The sequence below is a fragment of the Sciurus carolinensis genome, chromosome 2 (assembly GCF_902686445.1).
Source record: "Sciurus carolinensis chromosome 2, mSciCar1.2, whole genome shotgun sequence".
NCBI classification, from domain to species: Eukaryota; Metazoa; Chordata; class Mammalia; order Rodentia; family Sciuridae; genus Sciurus; species Sciurus carolinensis.
The window spans coordinates 91,219,283-91,237,671 of NC_062214.1; the positions used below are offsets into that span (position 1 = coordinate 91,219,283).

The following is an 18,389-nucleotide window of genomic DNA, read 5'->3' on the forward strand; positions in this document are numbered from 1 at the left end:
TTTAAAGTTCCCTTGTTTCAGCTGGATGTGGCAGAGCACACCTGTAGTCCTAGGTACTTGGGAGGCTGCAGCAAGAGGATCTCTAGAGCTCAAGAGTTTGAGACCAGCCTGGGTAACAGAGTGAGAACCCATCTTGAAGGAAGGGTAGGGGGAAGTTCCCTTATTTTGTTTTTCCAATCAAATATTACTAACATATTATTTTGATAATCAAACTAATTCTTGATCAACATTAAGTGTTTTTCCATAGATTTTCCCCAGTTATATCAAGAAACAAAAGGATTCAACTGGAGAGGGAAACAAACTATACACTATGATTAACAAAAGTACTAAATAAATTCAAGTCAATAAACTTTGACATAAAGTTTAAAGGCAAATCTTAAAAAGCAAATAGGGTAATGAAATAACAAGTATGCCACCTACCTTCCACAGTGGACACTTGAACAAGTCAAACAGACCCAAGGGCTTTTGTTGGATCGGCACACTAATAAAAAAAAAATACAATATAGTAATTATATCATTTTATTTCCTAATTTCTCCCCTAATCTGTAACACATACCCTGTAATCAAGTTATAAATTCCATGACTGCTTAGGTGTAATGAAGTCATAAAACCCTGCTTTGTGAATGCATGTATATCAAATGGCTGCATTGAAAATAATATAAATGCATGTCCACTACAGTTGCTCATTTGAATTGTTGACTTGATTCAAAGAGCTTAACCACAAGTTAAACACATATATACTTTTCTTCTTTATTACTTATTTCCTTTTACCACAGTCTCCAACAAGTTAATGACAGTCTATTTTTCCCATTAGAAACATTTTATTTTAAGTCTAGTCTTCTAATCACACATTTTTGCCATACAGGTTGTATACCACTATAAATAACAACTCTTTCAGTATATTTAGTAAAAGGCACAACCCAAGGTTATAGTTATAAAGAGTAAGCCTAATTTTTTTAAAAGTAACTCTCAGCTGTATAAAATATATGACAATGGCATATAATTCTTGCTGATGTTATAATCAGAATGATATAATCAGATATAAGTAATTATTTTAAGTATTACAGGGTGGGAAGGGCAAAAAGGGATAAGGAAATTTAAATTTTTGGTTAAATCTTTGCTTTTTACTCATTTGATTAAAAATTTGTTCAGTACATGATTTTCAAAAGGAGAGCTATATAAAATCACCTGGAAGCCAGGCATGGTGGTGCACACCTGAAATCCCAGCAACTGGGGAGGTTGAGGCAGGAGTATCACAAATTTGAGGCCAGCCTCGGTGACTTAGCAAGACCCTGTCTCAAAATAAAATGAAAAGGGCTGGGTACGTGGCTCAGTGGTAGAGTGCCTCTGTGTTCAATTCCAATACCACACACCCATACACCCAAAAAAATCACGTGGAAATTTTTTTCAAAATACCTCTGTTCCACTGAGGCAAAGATAACAACACTGGGATTGAAAAAGTACAGGGATGAAGATGTATCTCAGTTGTAGAACACTTGCTTAGCTCACATGAGATCCAGGTTCAATCTCTAGTACCATCAAATAAAAAGAAGTGCATACATGCATATTTTGAGAAAAATAGCTTCTCAGATGATACCCTAATACAACCCCTTGAGAAACACTAGCCAGCCTCCTAGGGGCATGAGCAGGGCACCAACAGCACAACTGCACACTCAGGATCACACCTGGCATTTAGTAGGAACTCCTAAACATTTGTTGGAAATAAAGTTTAAATTTCTTAGTGTATGCTCTTCCAAAATCTGGTACCTTCTTTCATCCCTCTTGCATTATCACACATCACAAGCTTTTTTCACAGTTAAGAAACATTAACCAAAACTGTAAATAAGGCAAATCAAGAATCAAGTGCCCTTTTAATGTATCCAGAAACATTATTTATTTTAACAAGTTTAATTACAGTACCATTGTTTGACCTGCTGTTTACTATAGTTTAGGACTCAAATTCTGAGATACTACAGGTTAACTTGTAGATTTTTATTTCATAGAGATAATTTCTATACAGCAAACTCCCAACAAATGCTCTTGGAACCAGTTTTACCATCCTAATTGTTCCTTCATTAATGAGTCAAATAAATCTTTGATTATGTTCATTCTGAATTCATATAAAAGAGGAAAACGGAGTGGAAAAGGAGAGTACAGTGATATTCTGTCCAACAGACTCTCCTGTCTGGTCAGCAAAGAATTTAAACTGTTTCCAAATATAAAAGCTTTGAGAGAGAAAATCCCCTTCCAGTTAGCCGAAGATCCTCCATTTCCTTAATGGTACATGGGAAAAACATTTGTGGGTTTTTTGTTTGGTTGTTTTTTTAGTATGTGTATGGTGCTGGAATTGAACCCAAGGCCTTGTGCATGCAAGGCAATCACTCTACCAACAGAGCTATATCCCTAGCCCCTTGGCTTTGTATCTGCACATCTCTGTACTGTTAGCGCCTTGCATGAGAAGAAAATGATATTTTTATAGTTTGAAAAAACTCCAGTAAGAAAGTACATTAGAATGTTGGGTATCATGGTGCACACTTATAATCCCAGTGACTCTGGAGGCTGAGGCAGAAGGATCACAAGTTCAAGACCAGACTCAGCAACTTACCAAGACCCTGTCTCAAAACTAAATAAATAAATAAATGAAAGGCTGGGGAATGCAGCTTAGTGGTTAAGTGCCCTGGGTTCAATCCTTGGTACCCACCCCCCAAAAAAGTGCTTTAAAGTACATTAGAACACAGCTTACTTGAACAGGTACTCATGATTTGAGGTATACTTTGAAGGACTGGAAAAAACAATATTGTACTTTTTGTTTCTATCAAGTCTTTTTATTTTCTTAGCAAATATTAAGAAACATCATAACTCAATATGGAAAAAACAAAACAGTTGAAGTTTGTGTGTTGGAGTGGGAGTACTGGGAGTTAAACTCAGGGGTGCTGTACACTGAGCTGCATCTCCAGCCCTTTTTCATTTTTATTTTGAGACAGAGTTGGTTAAATTGCCCAGGCTGGTCTCAAACTTTCAACCTTCCTATCTCAGCATTCCAAGTAGCTGGGATTATTAGGCATGTGTCACCAGGCCCAGCTCCTGTTGAAGTTTTATATTATTCTGAAACAATAATGTTACAATCGTAGATTCAGGCCCAAATTAAGTATTCAGAGATTTTTTAAATTATGCAGAATTTTCCTTTTTCCTTTGATTTGGTGTGCTTCCTACCAGGTGTTTAAGTGTCCCTTTTCCCCTCTTTAGAGTTGCAAACATACACACAGTACAATTTTGTGATCTTATTTTTCCTTTATTGCTGTAAGTGCTTTTTTCACATTACTGCTTTTAAAACAGGGTATTATATCTCTAGACTTAAAATATCTCAAAAACTATTACTATTTTTTTTTAATTTCTGAGTTTCAAATTTTAAAATGGTACACTAAATTTGAGGGGGGAACAATTCAAATAACCTCTTAATGGTATGGGTTTTATTTTGAGATGATAAAAATGTTTTGGAACTAGACAGAGGTTGTGGTTATGGAACAATTGTGGATGTACTAAATGCTACTGAATTTGTTCCCTTTAAAATGGTTAATTTTACATGTGAATTGCAACTCAATCTAGTCGAAGATACCTACATATACTTTTAAGACAAAGATGAAGAGGAAAAATAAAAAGGAAATAAGGTTCTGACTTCCAAAACACTGGAAACAAGTGACTGTGTCTTTTTAATAAATCTAAAACAAAAATACAAATACAAAAATCCTTCACTGAGTCAAGAAATCTGATATCTTCTATCATTTACAATAGGAAAGTTGATGTGCAATAGGACAGTAGGTCTGGACTATTTAAATGACAGTACTCCCTGAGAACATAATATATTCACAGCAAAAAAAATGTAAAGACTAGAAAACTATAGAGAATAAGGGTATGATAGGGGATTCTGAAGCCAATAAATGGCATTGCTTTGGGAAATATTCACTCTGTTTACACACCTTCCTCAATTTAAGAACCGTTAGTATACTAAGACAATTATAATATAAAATAAAGGATACTTGCTTTAAATTAAACTAATTCTCCATTATTCTTTTTTTTTTTTTTTTTGGCGGTGCTGGGGATCGAACCCAGAACTTTGTGCTTGCAAGGCAAGTACTCTACTGACTGAGCTATCTCCCCAGCCCCTCCATTATTCTTTTAATATATATTTTTAATTGTCAATGGACCTTTATTTTATTTATATGCAGTACTGAGTATCAAACCCAGGACCTCATACATGCCAGGCAAGCACTCTACCACTGAGCCACAACCCCAGTCCCCCTCCATTATTCTTAAGAATGAAATAGGTGGCTGGAGATGAAACTCAGCCTAGCATGTTCAAGGCTCTGGGTTCAATATTCAGCACCAGAAAAATTAAAATGAAGGACAGTATAGGTCATAACATGAATGACAGAATACTACAGATCATCTTTAAATCATTTATTTTAATCACCTTTAGGGAAAATTTCTTATTATAAAAATGAGTTTCAATTTATAGACAGATAAGTTTCAAAAGTTTATCTGCAGTACGAACACATTTTCCCACAGAAACAGAATTAAAGGTTTCTAGGCTCCTCTATAAAACACTACATGAAACAATGTAGCTGAGATACTGGTACATGCACACATATGCATACATAGGCATACACATGATAAAACCACACACAATAATAAAATATTTTAAGCTCTGAATACTGTGTATTCAGCAAAACAAAATTGTTAAATCAAAGGGTTTTTTAAAAATATTTTTAATCTTAAATGCTGGTATTTGAGAGAAAGAAGGTAAGAAGGATGAAAACTCCTGGAAGTTCATAAAGTTAAATCTGTAAGTTTATAGGAGCTCTTTAATATTCCTAATTATACCTCAAAGTGATGTCAAGGAAAAGGAACCATGCAATGGATTCTGCAAGCAGTTACATTTGACCATAGCAAGGTCATTTGGCATTTCATATGTAAAAGCTCATCTTTCATTCAGATTATAAAATTTCTTCAAACCAAGGTATCCTCTTCTTCAACAAAGTTCTCCCATTTCTTTGAACTCTTCTAACCCTAATTTCAGTCTCAGCTCTCAGTTTCTGTGTATCTTAGACCAAAAACTGGCACTGTCGGGCTTTCTTTCACTTCCCTCTTCCTTGGAGATGGCCCAAGAACCTTTCTCCCTGTTCTCATCTCAGTCTCCAGCTCTTCAAGCTGGGAAGAGGGGACCTGTGTCTGGAGAGAATAGAGAACACCTTGATACTCTCCAGAGCTTGGGCCTTTCTCCAGAAGGCAGAAGCTACAACATAAGCTGGTAAGGGAAAGTAGGTACAAGAGCCCCACCTCTAAAACATGCTTCAGACTCATGTCTTCTTCCTAGAGCCCAAAGCTTTAACTTTCCTGGAAACCAGAGGCTCAGAGGCAGAAGAAAAGCATTTAAGTGACCTACAGATCAAAACTGGTTTTACCCACTATTATTCATATGAAGGGAATAGCAATCTGAGAGATAAAGGGCAGAAAACTAGGAAATTCTGTGCTTTAAGGGGCCTATTTACACAAATGTTTTCAAGTTGTGTTTGAAAGACAAAATGGCACCCACACTGAATACTGTATAATATTCTTCCCGTATAACCACTGATTTTCAATATCCTTTCAGTAGTCACTACATAGAGCTAATAATAGAGGATATATAATGTTCAAAGACTATCAACAACTCTGGATTCTATTTTTTTTTTTTACAATTACTGTTTGTAACACAACTTTATCACTGTCTCTACATACAAAATAGTATAAGCATACAGCACTAATAGGTAAATCATTTATAGTGCATACATTATTCAGAGTTGCTTCAACTAGGAGAAAAAGCTCTTTATCTTCAAGAACGCAGAAAAGTGAGAATCAGATGAGCAAGATTCTAGTCCTAGCTCTACTACTACTACCTATAAAAGTGAAAATGTTACTACTATTCTATGTCTTCATTGTAAAATGAAGAATAGGTAATGACCTTGTCCCTTATAATTATAAAATTATTCAAAGAACATAAGAACTGGCAAAATTTAAATGAAACAATCATTTCATCCTCCCTTATAAATAAAATTCTTCCAATACTACTTTCCCCCTAATTTTCTTAAAGGGCTTATAAGAGATTTAATTGCTAATGTAGTATAATTTTCTAAACCTGTGGTTTTCAGGGCTTTTCCCCTGCTTCCCATCATCCCTAAGGCAAACACATTCCCACCACAAAGCTCCTCAGTAATAGTAACTCACTACACAAAAGGGTGGGAAGAAAGTATGTGGAATTACTGTCCAAAAAACGGTTACAGTTTTTTCTTGACATAACAAGAAAACTCAGAACTCCAACCCTACATACAATTTTTAAAGCAAAGCACTTTCAAAATATTAGCGAACCATAAGAAAATATCCACAATATATTTCTTTAAAAACAAGGTCATTTGTATTGAATAAATATTTATATAGTACATACTATGTACCAGAAATTATATATATGAACATTACTTCATTTGACCCTCTACAATCCAAAGAGGTATGAACTACTATTTGCTCTGTCTTACAGATTAGGAAACTGAGACACAGAAAAACTATACAACTTGCTAAGTTAATAAGCAACAAAGCTAGAATTGAGGCTCATACCATGTTTGAAAAGAACAGACTGTGGTAAAGCAGTTGAGACTGCTACTTACATTTGGTTTGTTTTTTTCTTTTTCTTTTATTTAGCTTTAGAGACAGGGTCTCACTATATTGCCCAGGCTGGCCTTGAACTCCTTATGCTCAAAGGATCCTCCTGCCTCAGCCTCCTATGCAGGTGGGACTACAGGCTTGCGCCAGGGCATGCCACCACACCCTGCTTCACTTTTATTTTAAAAAGATACCATACTATGTGTTTCTGTTTCTGTGCAGATATCACATCTTTATATAAATTTTTAAAGTCTGAAAGAGTATATAGTAACTCTTAACAGTTATGTAAAAGAAATGACGTGGTGAGTGGAGCCATGAGGATGTGCTTTCATTTTCAACTGTAATACTTGAAGTTTTTCAAAAAGTATTACTTATTTCACAATAAATGTTAAATTTAAAAAGCTTTAAAATGTAAAGATACTGGTATTATAATTTTTTCTTAATGAAATGAACTTATTCTAAATTTTCAAGCATGAATAAATTAAACCAAAAATCCAGTATCATAACTGGATTTGTAAAAACATAAGGAAATAAAATTTTTAAATTATGTGGCTTTTAAAAAAACATGCACAAAGTCAACATGAGTTTCAATAGTAAAAGTGTTATTGAAATTTGAGGACAGGGTAAGTATCATCATAAAAATTCTACAAATATTCCAGTACATTGGTAGAAATATATTCCATACTGACCCAACTTATCCTCCAATTGAAATATTTTTATATTTAAGAGCAAGGCATGTACTCTTCCATACAACATAAAGACTCTTAGAACTGCCTGCTCAAAAGCCTATGCTATGCTAAATATTCTGAAGTATCTGTGCGTGCCCTAAAATTATTGGGGAAAGGAATTGGTAAAGTCACAAAAAGCAGGAACCAAGCCATAAGAGTCTAGAAAATAAATGGAGCTATACTAAGCAACTGCCAAAGGTGCCAAGGCAGCCTGCATGCAGCCAAAATCATTGTCTGATGTCTCCCATCCCCACAATGCTATTCATTATGGGAATGGGTATTTTGGTTCCCAGGGAACAGGGCAACAGGAGAATTCTCATAAAAAGCAACAGGAGGTACCCAGGGCCAAAGCAGTGAGCCAAGGAAGAGTTTGGGAACATACTGGGAGAGAAGACCAAGCACAGGCACCAAACCCAAAATGTTAAGAAGTACCAGATTGAGATTCAAGGCCAAGATCACAGAACCCTGAATTCAGGGCCAAGGCAGGGAGACAATTATGAAGCAAAGCTTGTCTCCATTGCCTTTCCATTTCCCAAGAAAACCTTTTCCACTTTATTCCTTCTCAAAGTTCTCTTACCTCCATGGCAATCCATCTCTCCTGTATCACTAGATAAGTAAATTAATTGCTGATAAAGTCACAGTTAAATTATTTGTCATAAAGTTCTCCCCTTTCTGCTTAAATTCCCTGTGGTAGATCAAACATGGCCACTAATTCTTTCACACTCTACTCTTCCCATAGAGAGGCAAGTTCTATGTCCTCATTCCCTGAATCTGGGCAGGCTCTGTGGCTGCCCTGGGCAACTGAATATGGCAGACGTGATTCTATGCCAATTTGCAAGTCCAGGTCTTATGAAAGTCACAGCTTCCTCTTGCTATTGCTTGGAATGCTTGCTCCAGGGGAAGCCAGCCACCACATAAGAAATCTGATTATCCTGAGACCAACATACTGTGAGAAGCCTAAACCACATTTGGAGAAAAGGACATCAGAGAGGGACAGAGAAACACCTAACTCCCAAAGAAACATGTTGAGTTAAGAAGCCACTTTGGAAGATGTTCCAGCCCAGAAACTTTTCCTGATCCCAGTAAATCTCTTCCACAAAATTATAAGCAAAATAAATGGTTGTTTTAAACTACTAGGATGTAGGACAGTTTGTCCTACCCAGCAATAGACAACCGCCATAGAGGGAGGGTTATTGATGATAAAACTTCCTCCACATCTGCCAAACAACTGACTGGAATGAATGACAATTGTTTAGTAGAAGTGAGAATGGGAACTTTAAGAGGGTCTAGCCAATAAGAATCTTAACCATCCAAAGACAAGTCTATCTACTCTACAACAGAGAGTGAGAGGTAAACACAGCAGTTTAGCCTCAACTAAGTTGCCATCATCCTTTGGATTACATATTTCTGTATAAAATCAATTTTCTTTTTACTAGTACTGGGGATTAAACTCAGGGGCACTCAACCACTGAGTCACATCCCCAATCCTATTTTGTATTTTATTTAGAGACAGGGTTTCACTGAGTTGCTTAGCACCTCACTTTTACTGAGGCTGGCTTTGAACTTGCAATTCTCCTGCCTCAGCCTCCTGAACCACTGGGATTACAGGCATGTGCCACCGCACCCAGATTCACATCAGTAAGGCAACATTAGGAGTGATGCTCATTCTAAAGACTAAGTTTGTCTTTTTTTTTTTTTTTTTTTGATCTTGTTTTTTTAAAATACTCAAATCAGATGTGCTACTTCTACCATAAAACAAACTTAGTCTTCAGTGAATGAGCATCACTCCTAAGGTTGCCTTACCTTGTAAAAATAGTAACAAATAGTATTTCAAAACCTTCAAAAATTCAAAAGCACTTTCACCATGCAAATCACAATTCTGGATAAAGATCCTTAAAACGTGCCATAGGCACTTGTAAGGAATTCCTTTTCTGTTCATTAAATGCTACAAAGCCTTATCCTTCCTTCCTTTTGCTTCTCTGGATTGTTATTTAATAAGCATTCTGGGAAACCTCAGGTTTTACTGAAGGTTAAACTGAAAAACATCTCTAAATAATTGTAAGTGCTGAGGACAACCTACTCAATCTCTGTTTCTAATTCGATATGAGGACAACCTACTACATCTCTGTTTCTAATTCTATCTTTACCCCAAGAGTTCTGACATATTCCTCAGCCAAGCTGACTTGACTCCCATCACAAGCTTCTATAGTTGGAATCAAGAGTCTACAGCCTAATCAGAATCCCAAGATTTCCTAGGAAGTACTCACAACTAAGTTCCTATCAATTTATTTCCCAGCTGGCCTGGCAGGGCAAAGGAACACAGTGACCAGAACTCTGCTCATATTGTTTTGGTGGCGAAGGTCTTGATCTCCTGTCCTTGACTCCCAACCCTGCCAAAAGAACCCCTTCCTTTATTAAAAAAAAATTGTTCTAATTAGTTATACATGACAGTAGAATGCATTTTGACACATCATACATAAATGAAGTATAACCTCTCATTCTACTGGTTGCATATGGTATAGAATTACACCAGTCATGTAATCATTTATGCCCATAGGGTAATAATGTCCGATTCATTCAACTATCCTTCTTATCCCTATACCCTCTCCCCTTCCTTCACTTCCCTCTGTCTAATCCAAAGTTCCTCTATTCTTCCCTAGCCACCCCCTTTATTGTGAATTAGCATCCACATATCAGAGAAAACATTTAGCCTTCGGTTCTTTGGGACTGGCTTATTTTGCTTAGCATGATATTCTCCAGCTCCATCCATTTACTGGCAAATGCCATAATTTTATTCTTCTTTAAAGCTGTGTAATATTCCATTGTATATATATATCACATTTTCTTTATCCATTCATCTGTTTTAAAGGGTACCTAATTTGGTTCCACAGTTTAGCTATTGTAAATTGAGCTACTATAAACACTGATGTGGCTGTGTCACTGTAGTATACTGATTTTAAGCCCTTTGGGTATAAACCAAGGAGTGAGATAACTGGATCAAATGGGCTTTTATACAAAAATGTACCAAATCAAATATGGCGCCTTCATAGGAATTCAACTGCTATTCTGTGGACTCAAAATAAATGTTAGCAGTCATGTGATGTAGTGAACCAAGCAAGAACTTCAGAAACAATATGGCCTACCATTCTTCACTATAAAATGGGACAATACCACCTCTATCTCACATGGCTATGGTAAGGATTTCAGGAAACAAACTTATGAAGTACACAGTACAGAGCCCAAGAAACAGAAAAGCACCCAGTGAGCTGGCAGTGGCACACACCTATAATCTCAGCTACTCAGAAGGTTGAGGCAGAAGGATTGCAAGTTTGAGGCCAATCTCAGCAATTTAGAAGACCCTCAGCAACTTAGTGAGACCCTGCCTCAAAATAAAAGAAATTTTTTAACAGGATAAGGGATGTCACTCAGAGGTAAAGCACCCCTGGGTTCAATTCCCAGTACCGAGAGAGAGAGAGAGAGAGAGAGAGAGAGAGAGAGAGAGAGAGAGAGAGAGAGAGAGAAAGGAAGAAGAGAAAAGAAAAAGGAACCCAATGAATGCCAGATGTCAGTTACTTTCTCCTAAAACATATATTTAAAAGAATAAAATGACTGACATTTTAACACTGCTTGCTATTATTATACATACTACAGTTTACATATGTCCACATAAACCACAATTAATAGTTTTCTTCAGCTTACATTCTTTAAAAGAATTGCAGTTGACAATATTTTTCACAGAAAAATTCCAAATACATAAGTCACATAAAGTGACCAAAAATTCCTCAGGAACTCCTCCTATATCTGACCTAAGATGAAATTACACTGAAAACATCAAATGAAATTAAATAAAATGCTCAATTTTAATAAACATTTCAAAGCTTATATAACTCTTATAGCCACCATAATAAATCATTAAATTTTATATATCCAATGTAAAATAAATACTTCTGGAAACAAAATGCATTTTAGAAGCACATTTTGAGAGATAATGTAAGGTTTAGACAAGTTAATAAGATGCTACTCAGATAAAACATTTAGGTATAGAAGCAACTCAAGCATCAAGCCACACTGAAATACATCAAACTCAGAGGTATTCAGAACACATATTAAATTCCAGTTTGTTGATCTAAGCAACCAAAATATATGTTGAATATCTATTCTATTTGGTATAATAGTAGAGCAACAGATGAAAATGTCAAAATTCAGACTAAAAAAGATGTTAAGTTCTTCATGTAAACTATTTCATATTCCAATAGCAAAAACAATGAGGTTACAGGCCAAGTCATTTAATTGTAACTTCTAACTTTTATTCTAGCAAAGTGAATGGGAACAATTTCAAATTATCCCAAATTTAAAATAGGGTTATAGGTTTATTTTTATGGATCAGTAAGTTTTAACTTCTACTAAATCATTCATATTTATCTACCTTATCTGATTCTCTTTAAGAAGCAATGTTCTTAGAGCACATCAGAAGTTAATTTTGAGACTGCTCTAATCTACCTTCCCAACCTTTTCTACATCAGGGCATGCACAGAAAACAGGAACAGCTGTAAGGCACATGCTCATAAACTGAAGAGGCTTCTCAGAGCCAGAAGTGACCTGCTTGGGGGCAAAGCCACCCTCACATTAAGGGAATTATTTATCTCCATATATATGAATACCATCTGTGGTCACTCTGGCAGGAAACTACGTTAGCCAATCTTTTACATGATTATCTAGCAATGTAGCAGCAGGAGGTCTGACTTCTATTCCAATGCCCACTTGTTGGAACAAAAGATTAAAGGTCATCAGTCAACTGAGAGGACCAGCAGCATTATCTGGGAATCTAGGATGTTATTCCTCTAAGGACCTGCAGTTCATAATCATCAATCTCTAGCATAGAAAGTGGATGCTGAAATCCTTATTTCTATCCTACAAAGAACTGTCTGCCCTACTGCCATTCTATAACCCTAAGAAGGAGCCAGTCAACAGTCTGCAATAAGAAACCTATGTAAATTAAATTAAAAGTGAAAAGTTTCAGAAACGGCTAGGTCTGAGCACTCAGATGGTAAAACGGCACTGGTGAGTATGTATAAGGAACAGTCAACTGCTCAAATGAACCTTGACCCAAAGCATATGATTAGTTATTAGTTGACTAAAAAATGATCCCAAGGCTAATTACAGTTCTCTTGATTTTCAAGGTTTCCCAGACAGAAAAATAATTACAATAAAATACTGCACTTCAATACCCTTGATTACATTGGTAAGGCCACAATAAATGGGAAGATAGGAACAGGCAGGCAAAGAACTTGAAGTATTATTATTAAATCATTTACATATTACTGCTTACACAATTAAAAAGTTAAATTTTTATTCACCCTCAGAGATACCTAACAAAAAGATAATATGAAAACATTTGTAGAAGACAATTAATTGCAGCATTATTTATAACTGAAAAATATCGAACAACATAAATGCCCACATGTAGGACACTGGTTGAATTCACTGTGACACATCCACAAATGGAGTACTATGAAGCGGTTTAAAAAAAAAAAAAAAAAAGAAGTAGCAGCAAAATTCCTACAAACATGGAGTGGTATCCAGGATACAACGTTAAATGAAACAAGGCAAATTCCAAATGAATACACATATAGTTTACTATCTTTTGTGACAGGAAATAAGAAAATACATATCTGCCTAATTGTATAAAATAAAATATGTAACAAGGAGGGTGGCAGGGGGGCAGAGAGAAGAATGAAGGAACTCTGGATGGTATAGAGGAAAATGGGGTGGGAGGGGTGGGGGAAAGAAAGTAGAATGAGACAGACATCATTACCCTATGTACATGTATGATTACACGTACATGTATGAATGGTATGAATCTACATTGTGTACAACCATAGAAATGAAAAGTTGTACCCCATTTGTGTACAATGAATCAAAATGCAGTCTGTAAAAATAAAAACTTAAATAAAAAATTAACAACAACAAAAAAAGTGCAAAGCTACCAAGATGCCAGTGTAGGTGGGGTCCAGACACGTGGCAGAGGAGGAGGAACATGCAACTGAAAATGAGGGTTGAGGCCATATCCTACAGGTTCCTAAATGCCAACCAAAACTTTAAACTTCATCATTTTGGGGATGCAATCCAATAAATGTTGAGGATGAGCAAGGAAAAAAAAAAAAAGAAATACAGAAAGGATAAATCAGAAATTAAACCAGGGTAGATGAAAGTGATTGGAAAGGACAGATAGCAACACTTCTTAGAATAACTTTTTGTATGAGTTTAACTTTGGAACCATGTTAATATTTTACATACTCAAAATAAAAGCAAGGATGAGGTAAAAAGAATCTAAAATGGAAATCAAATACAAATAAATGAAACTAACCGTATCTCAAATAAATAAGAGTATTAAAAGGGAGAAAAAAACCAACCCAAATAACTTCTGAACATAATACTTTACATATTGTCAATATAAAGACAAAAACAACTATAAACAAATACTGAACTCTAGTTATAAGGGTCTTTGCAATGGTATGGATGGCAACTGTGGAACTACTTTCTCTGATTATAAAACTGAACAAACAAGTACAAATATTGCAGATAATGGGAACCAGATTCTCACTGTTATAGAGTGTGAGAAATGTAGAAGGTCAAGAGAGTCGGCCTGTGGTGTTGAAAGGAATCAGTTATCAATATGAACTTATGGTTATACACACACAAATACAGGCATAAATAGATATAGACATGTCTATTATATTTTTAGCTCTTGTTTGCTGAGAGATCTTAATTTATAAATGTTATTTCCGATGAACAAGAATCAGGGCTACTTGGAGAAATGGTTGATTCCAAGGCCAGGCAGGTTAAGTACAAGATGAGCCTTTCTTGCTATGCCAGAAAGTAAGAAAGGGCTCAAAAAATGATGGGAACATATCAAACTTACAGATTAAAGAGGTTCCCACTTGTCAAATCTTGAAGAATTTGAGCCTCCAAGATAAATAATGATAATAGACTATCATAAAATAAAAACCTGTGAGTCCATACCAAGATGAGTAAACAAATGAATAAACAGTTGAAGGTGGGAAGAAAAGTTATCCTTATCAACTAACATTTGTTAAAAAAAATATAAATTAGAAAATCAGTATCTTTCATCCATCCCAGTAATAATTCATTCAGTCAAGAACCATTAATAGATGCTGAAACACTGGGTGAAAGTTCAGTGAGGAACAAGTTACACATACATAAGCTCAAGAGCATTTAGAGTATCTCCTACAAATTACTTCTTAATAACAAGGAGGAAAATACTAACTTTACATTGAATTACCCTAGCAAATATTACCTTTAAAAGCAATCAAAGCTAACATCACCAAAAACAAGACAAACCAACATTATCATCTCTTGATATGATGTCCTGAGGAGACATATTATGTACTTCTATTGTATTCCTATTAAAAATGCATAACCTGAACTTAATAATGAAGAAAACCCAGAAAAATTCAACGTGAGGGACACTGTATAAATTATCTGACTCGGTTCTTTCAAAAAATGCCAAGACATGAAAGACAGAGAAATGCTGAAGAACTATTTCAGATGGATGATGAAGGATCACTCTATTTCAAATTAATCACAGGAAGGGGGGTATAAACAGAAGGTCCATACATACATGATAAAGGAAATGAGGCAAAAATCTTAACAACAGCAAATCTAGGTAGAGGAGGTGGAAGTTTTTTTTTTTTTTTTAAACTATTTTTAGCATGTTTCTTTAAATGTGAAATTATATCAAAATCAAAAGTGTGTTTTAAACATTTAGATTAAAAATACAGCATTCTTTACTTCCCATTAAAAACGTACTTTAAAACACACACACACACACACACACACACACACACACACAGAGGAAAGAGGTCAGGCTACCAAAGTGCAGAGTCAAAGAATCTTACAAACCTTGCACTAACTTCCCTTCATTAATGGATAATTAACTAATCCAGCGAAAATATTACAACATATTAACTCCAGTAGTCCAAGTGACCTTACTACTGTTTCTTTTACAGGCATATGCAAAGTTTAGTTTGTGCTTTTACTTACCAAACAAAGTTAAACCTCTTTGGGCTTACCTATTCTTTCTGTTGACTTTGATAATATAAACAACACTATATTTAGTCCTGATCATCAGAGAAGGTAGATATAATAATTTACTTGCTCAAATAGATTAGTGCAAAATTTTGGTTTTAGTTATTTAACTGAGTAATTAACAAGATCCATTTCTAACAGGGCAAACTGGATTTAAAATGATATTCATTTTTTAAAAATATTTCTAATTGCAGATGAACATAATGACTTCATTTTGTTTATTTAGTTTAATGTGGTGCTGAGAATTGAACCCAGTGACTCATACATGCTAGGCAAGCACTCTACCACTGAGCCAAAGCTGCAGTCCCTGATATTCATTTTTAAATGGACATCAAACATGGTAGACCAACTTCTCACTATCTCCTATCCAAAAATCCCACTACAATGACAATAAAGGGATAAAACAGACACAAACCCACAGGATAAAGAGAACATGTAAAGTCACCAAAGCAGACAAAAGATTTCAACAGTTTTTTGGAAGACAGAAAGAAATCAGAGGAGCAATGACAATCTTAACAGTGCAAAGGAAAATGCACCTCAAGTGCCAGCAGAGAAGGATGCAGATGGGAGAAGGCAACAAACAGCAAGAGTAAGGATGGCACTGAAAACAAGGAGTCCAAGGGCTGCAAGGACAACCGAGTCAGGGAAACTCTTGCACTCCAAGGTCAGGACATCAGAAGCCAACTGGAAAGCCCTGAGGGAAGACAGAAAAACGGAATGATGCTAGAAAAAATTCTCCACACAAATATTTGAGTGTCTTCCTGTAATGAAGGTGATTTTCTCCCCATCTCTCAGGGGAGCCCACTGTAGATAAGGCCCATCCATTCACACACCTGTGTAGTGCTTCACTCTTACATGAAAAGACAAAATATATATTTAAATAAAACCTCCAGACAAAGCATCATTTTAAAAACAAAAAGAAAAGAGAAAACAGAAACAATATAAGGAGCACAGAAAAACTTTCAAAACAAATTCTAAACCCTGGAGAAGATGTTGCAAAATAGCAACAACAGGATGTATATAAATGAACTGGCCAGAAAATGAGAAGGAGCTCTTTTTTTTTTTTTTTTTTTTTTTTTTGCGGTGCTGGGGATTGAACCCAGGGCCCTTGTGCTTGCAAGGCAAGCACTCTACCAACTGAGCTATATCTCCAGCCCCGAGAAGGAGCTCTTGAAAATTAAAAATATGATGATCAAAATTCAAAGGAAGAGGTGGAAGCAAAATATCAAGGAAACATCCCGGGAACTAGCACCAAAAATCAAAGAAATAGAAAGATAAGAAAATAGAAGATCTATTCAGGACACCAAGCAATTCAATTCAGGAATACCAGAAAGAAAAAAAAATTAGAAAATATAAGTATGATGGGAGGAGCATCCTATCAAATTTATAATTTAAATTTGTGCTTTTATTGCTCTAAGGAAGAACTGTTTTCTAATATTCTTTTAAGCAATCAAGTACAAAGATAGAATAAAAATGTAAAGCCTGCAAGGGGTCAAAAATTTACCTCCATGGTAAGGGCCGTAGATGTTATACTGCAGCAAAACAATGAAATAAACTGAGAAAGACATGGGACCAAGAAATTGGAAGGACTAATACAAGAGAAGAATAAAGGGAATCATGGGATTAAAAACTAGACAGTAGCCCTAGAGAACAATTATTTCAAATGGGAGCAGAGGACAAAGGGCTCTGGGAAAAGAGTTCTCAGGAAAAAACAAACAAAACAAAACAAAAAAAAAAAAAAAAAAAAAAACTTTAAAAAAAAAGCCTAAGACTGTAGTAGCTCAGGAGTAGAGTGTTTGCCTATCATGGGCAAGGCTCTGGGTTCCAACATCAGCAGCACAATTAAAAAAAAAAAAAAAAAAAAAAAGGAGGAGAAGATAGGAAAAATTTAAAAAGTTTAAAATCTATTACACCGCACAAAAATTAGAATAGTAGTTCATCATCTGGGGCCAGCACTTTCTGAATTCCCTGTTCTTCAAGGCCAATTTCTGGAGCTAATGGCATGTGTCCTCCACTATCAAATGTAATTTCAAAGCTGGCAAAATTTGTCATCTATATGTTAACAGATCCAAATACCTACGGAGCCAGAAAAGGGAGGGCATCTGGTCCTGCTGATTTCCACATAGTGGCAAATTCTGATCCATAAGGCGGATTCTCCCACTGACTCAAGCTTTTAACTCTATTTTTAAATGGATTTTTGAAATTAGCATCAAATGGAAACAACATATAGAAATGTGTGTGAAACAACAAATTCTCAAAACTGTGATATATTAAACAAATTTATTCCTTTTGTCACAACCCAAATGTGTTCAGTCCTACTTTGATGAAAAATACCTACTATGCTACATCTGTTACCAATCTTCAGTTTAAATATTGGAACTGTACCCCTACACCAAACAAGGTAAAAAATACAGTAACAGGATGAATCAAAACACTAAAGTCAAGCAGATTATTAAATCAGATTCAAAATGGGTCACTTTTGACTTTGGAAAATCAGACACAAATAGTTGGAAAAAAATTACCAGTTTATGTTGTTTCAAAAATAACTTCCCCTATGATGCTGATTATAAAGAGAATGAAAACAAAAGCTATGAATCACCTAAGAAAAGTTCTGACATCTAATGTTTCCATTTACTTAGCATAGTAAGATCGATGCAATTCCATGCTTTTGCCAACAACCTGAGTAAGCAATTCCACAGTTAAACAGTAATGGCACTTCAAAATAAATTAATCGAATCAAAAATGTGCCAGGTGCTGTGGCACATACCTGTAATCCCAGCAGCCTGGGAGGCTGAGACAGGAGGAACACAAGTTCAAAGTCAACCTCAGCAAAGCCAGACACTAAGCAACTCTGAGAGACCC

The 18,389-nt window shown here is 35.5% G+C and overlaps 1 protein-coding gene across 5 annotated transcripts in view; it reads right to left on the reverse strand.

Annotated features, from left to right (window-relative positions):
* Positions 1-18,389, reverse strand: part of Usp3 (ubiquitin specific peptidase 3) — a 109,293-nt gene that overhangs the window by 78,136 nt on the left and 12,768 nt on the right. For all 5 annotated transcript variants that reach the window (XM_047537998.1, XM_047537990.1, XM_047537981.1 and 2 more), the window contains one exon: positions 421-481. Coding sequence is in view for 2 of the 5 variants with exons in the window: in XM_047537990.1 (XP_047393946.1) it covers positions 421-481 (61 nt within the window). In the remaining 3 variants the exon portion in view is untranslated. The remainder of the gene's footprint in view (positions 1-420; positions 482-18,389) is intronic.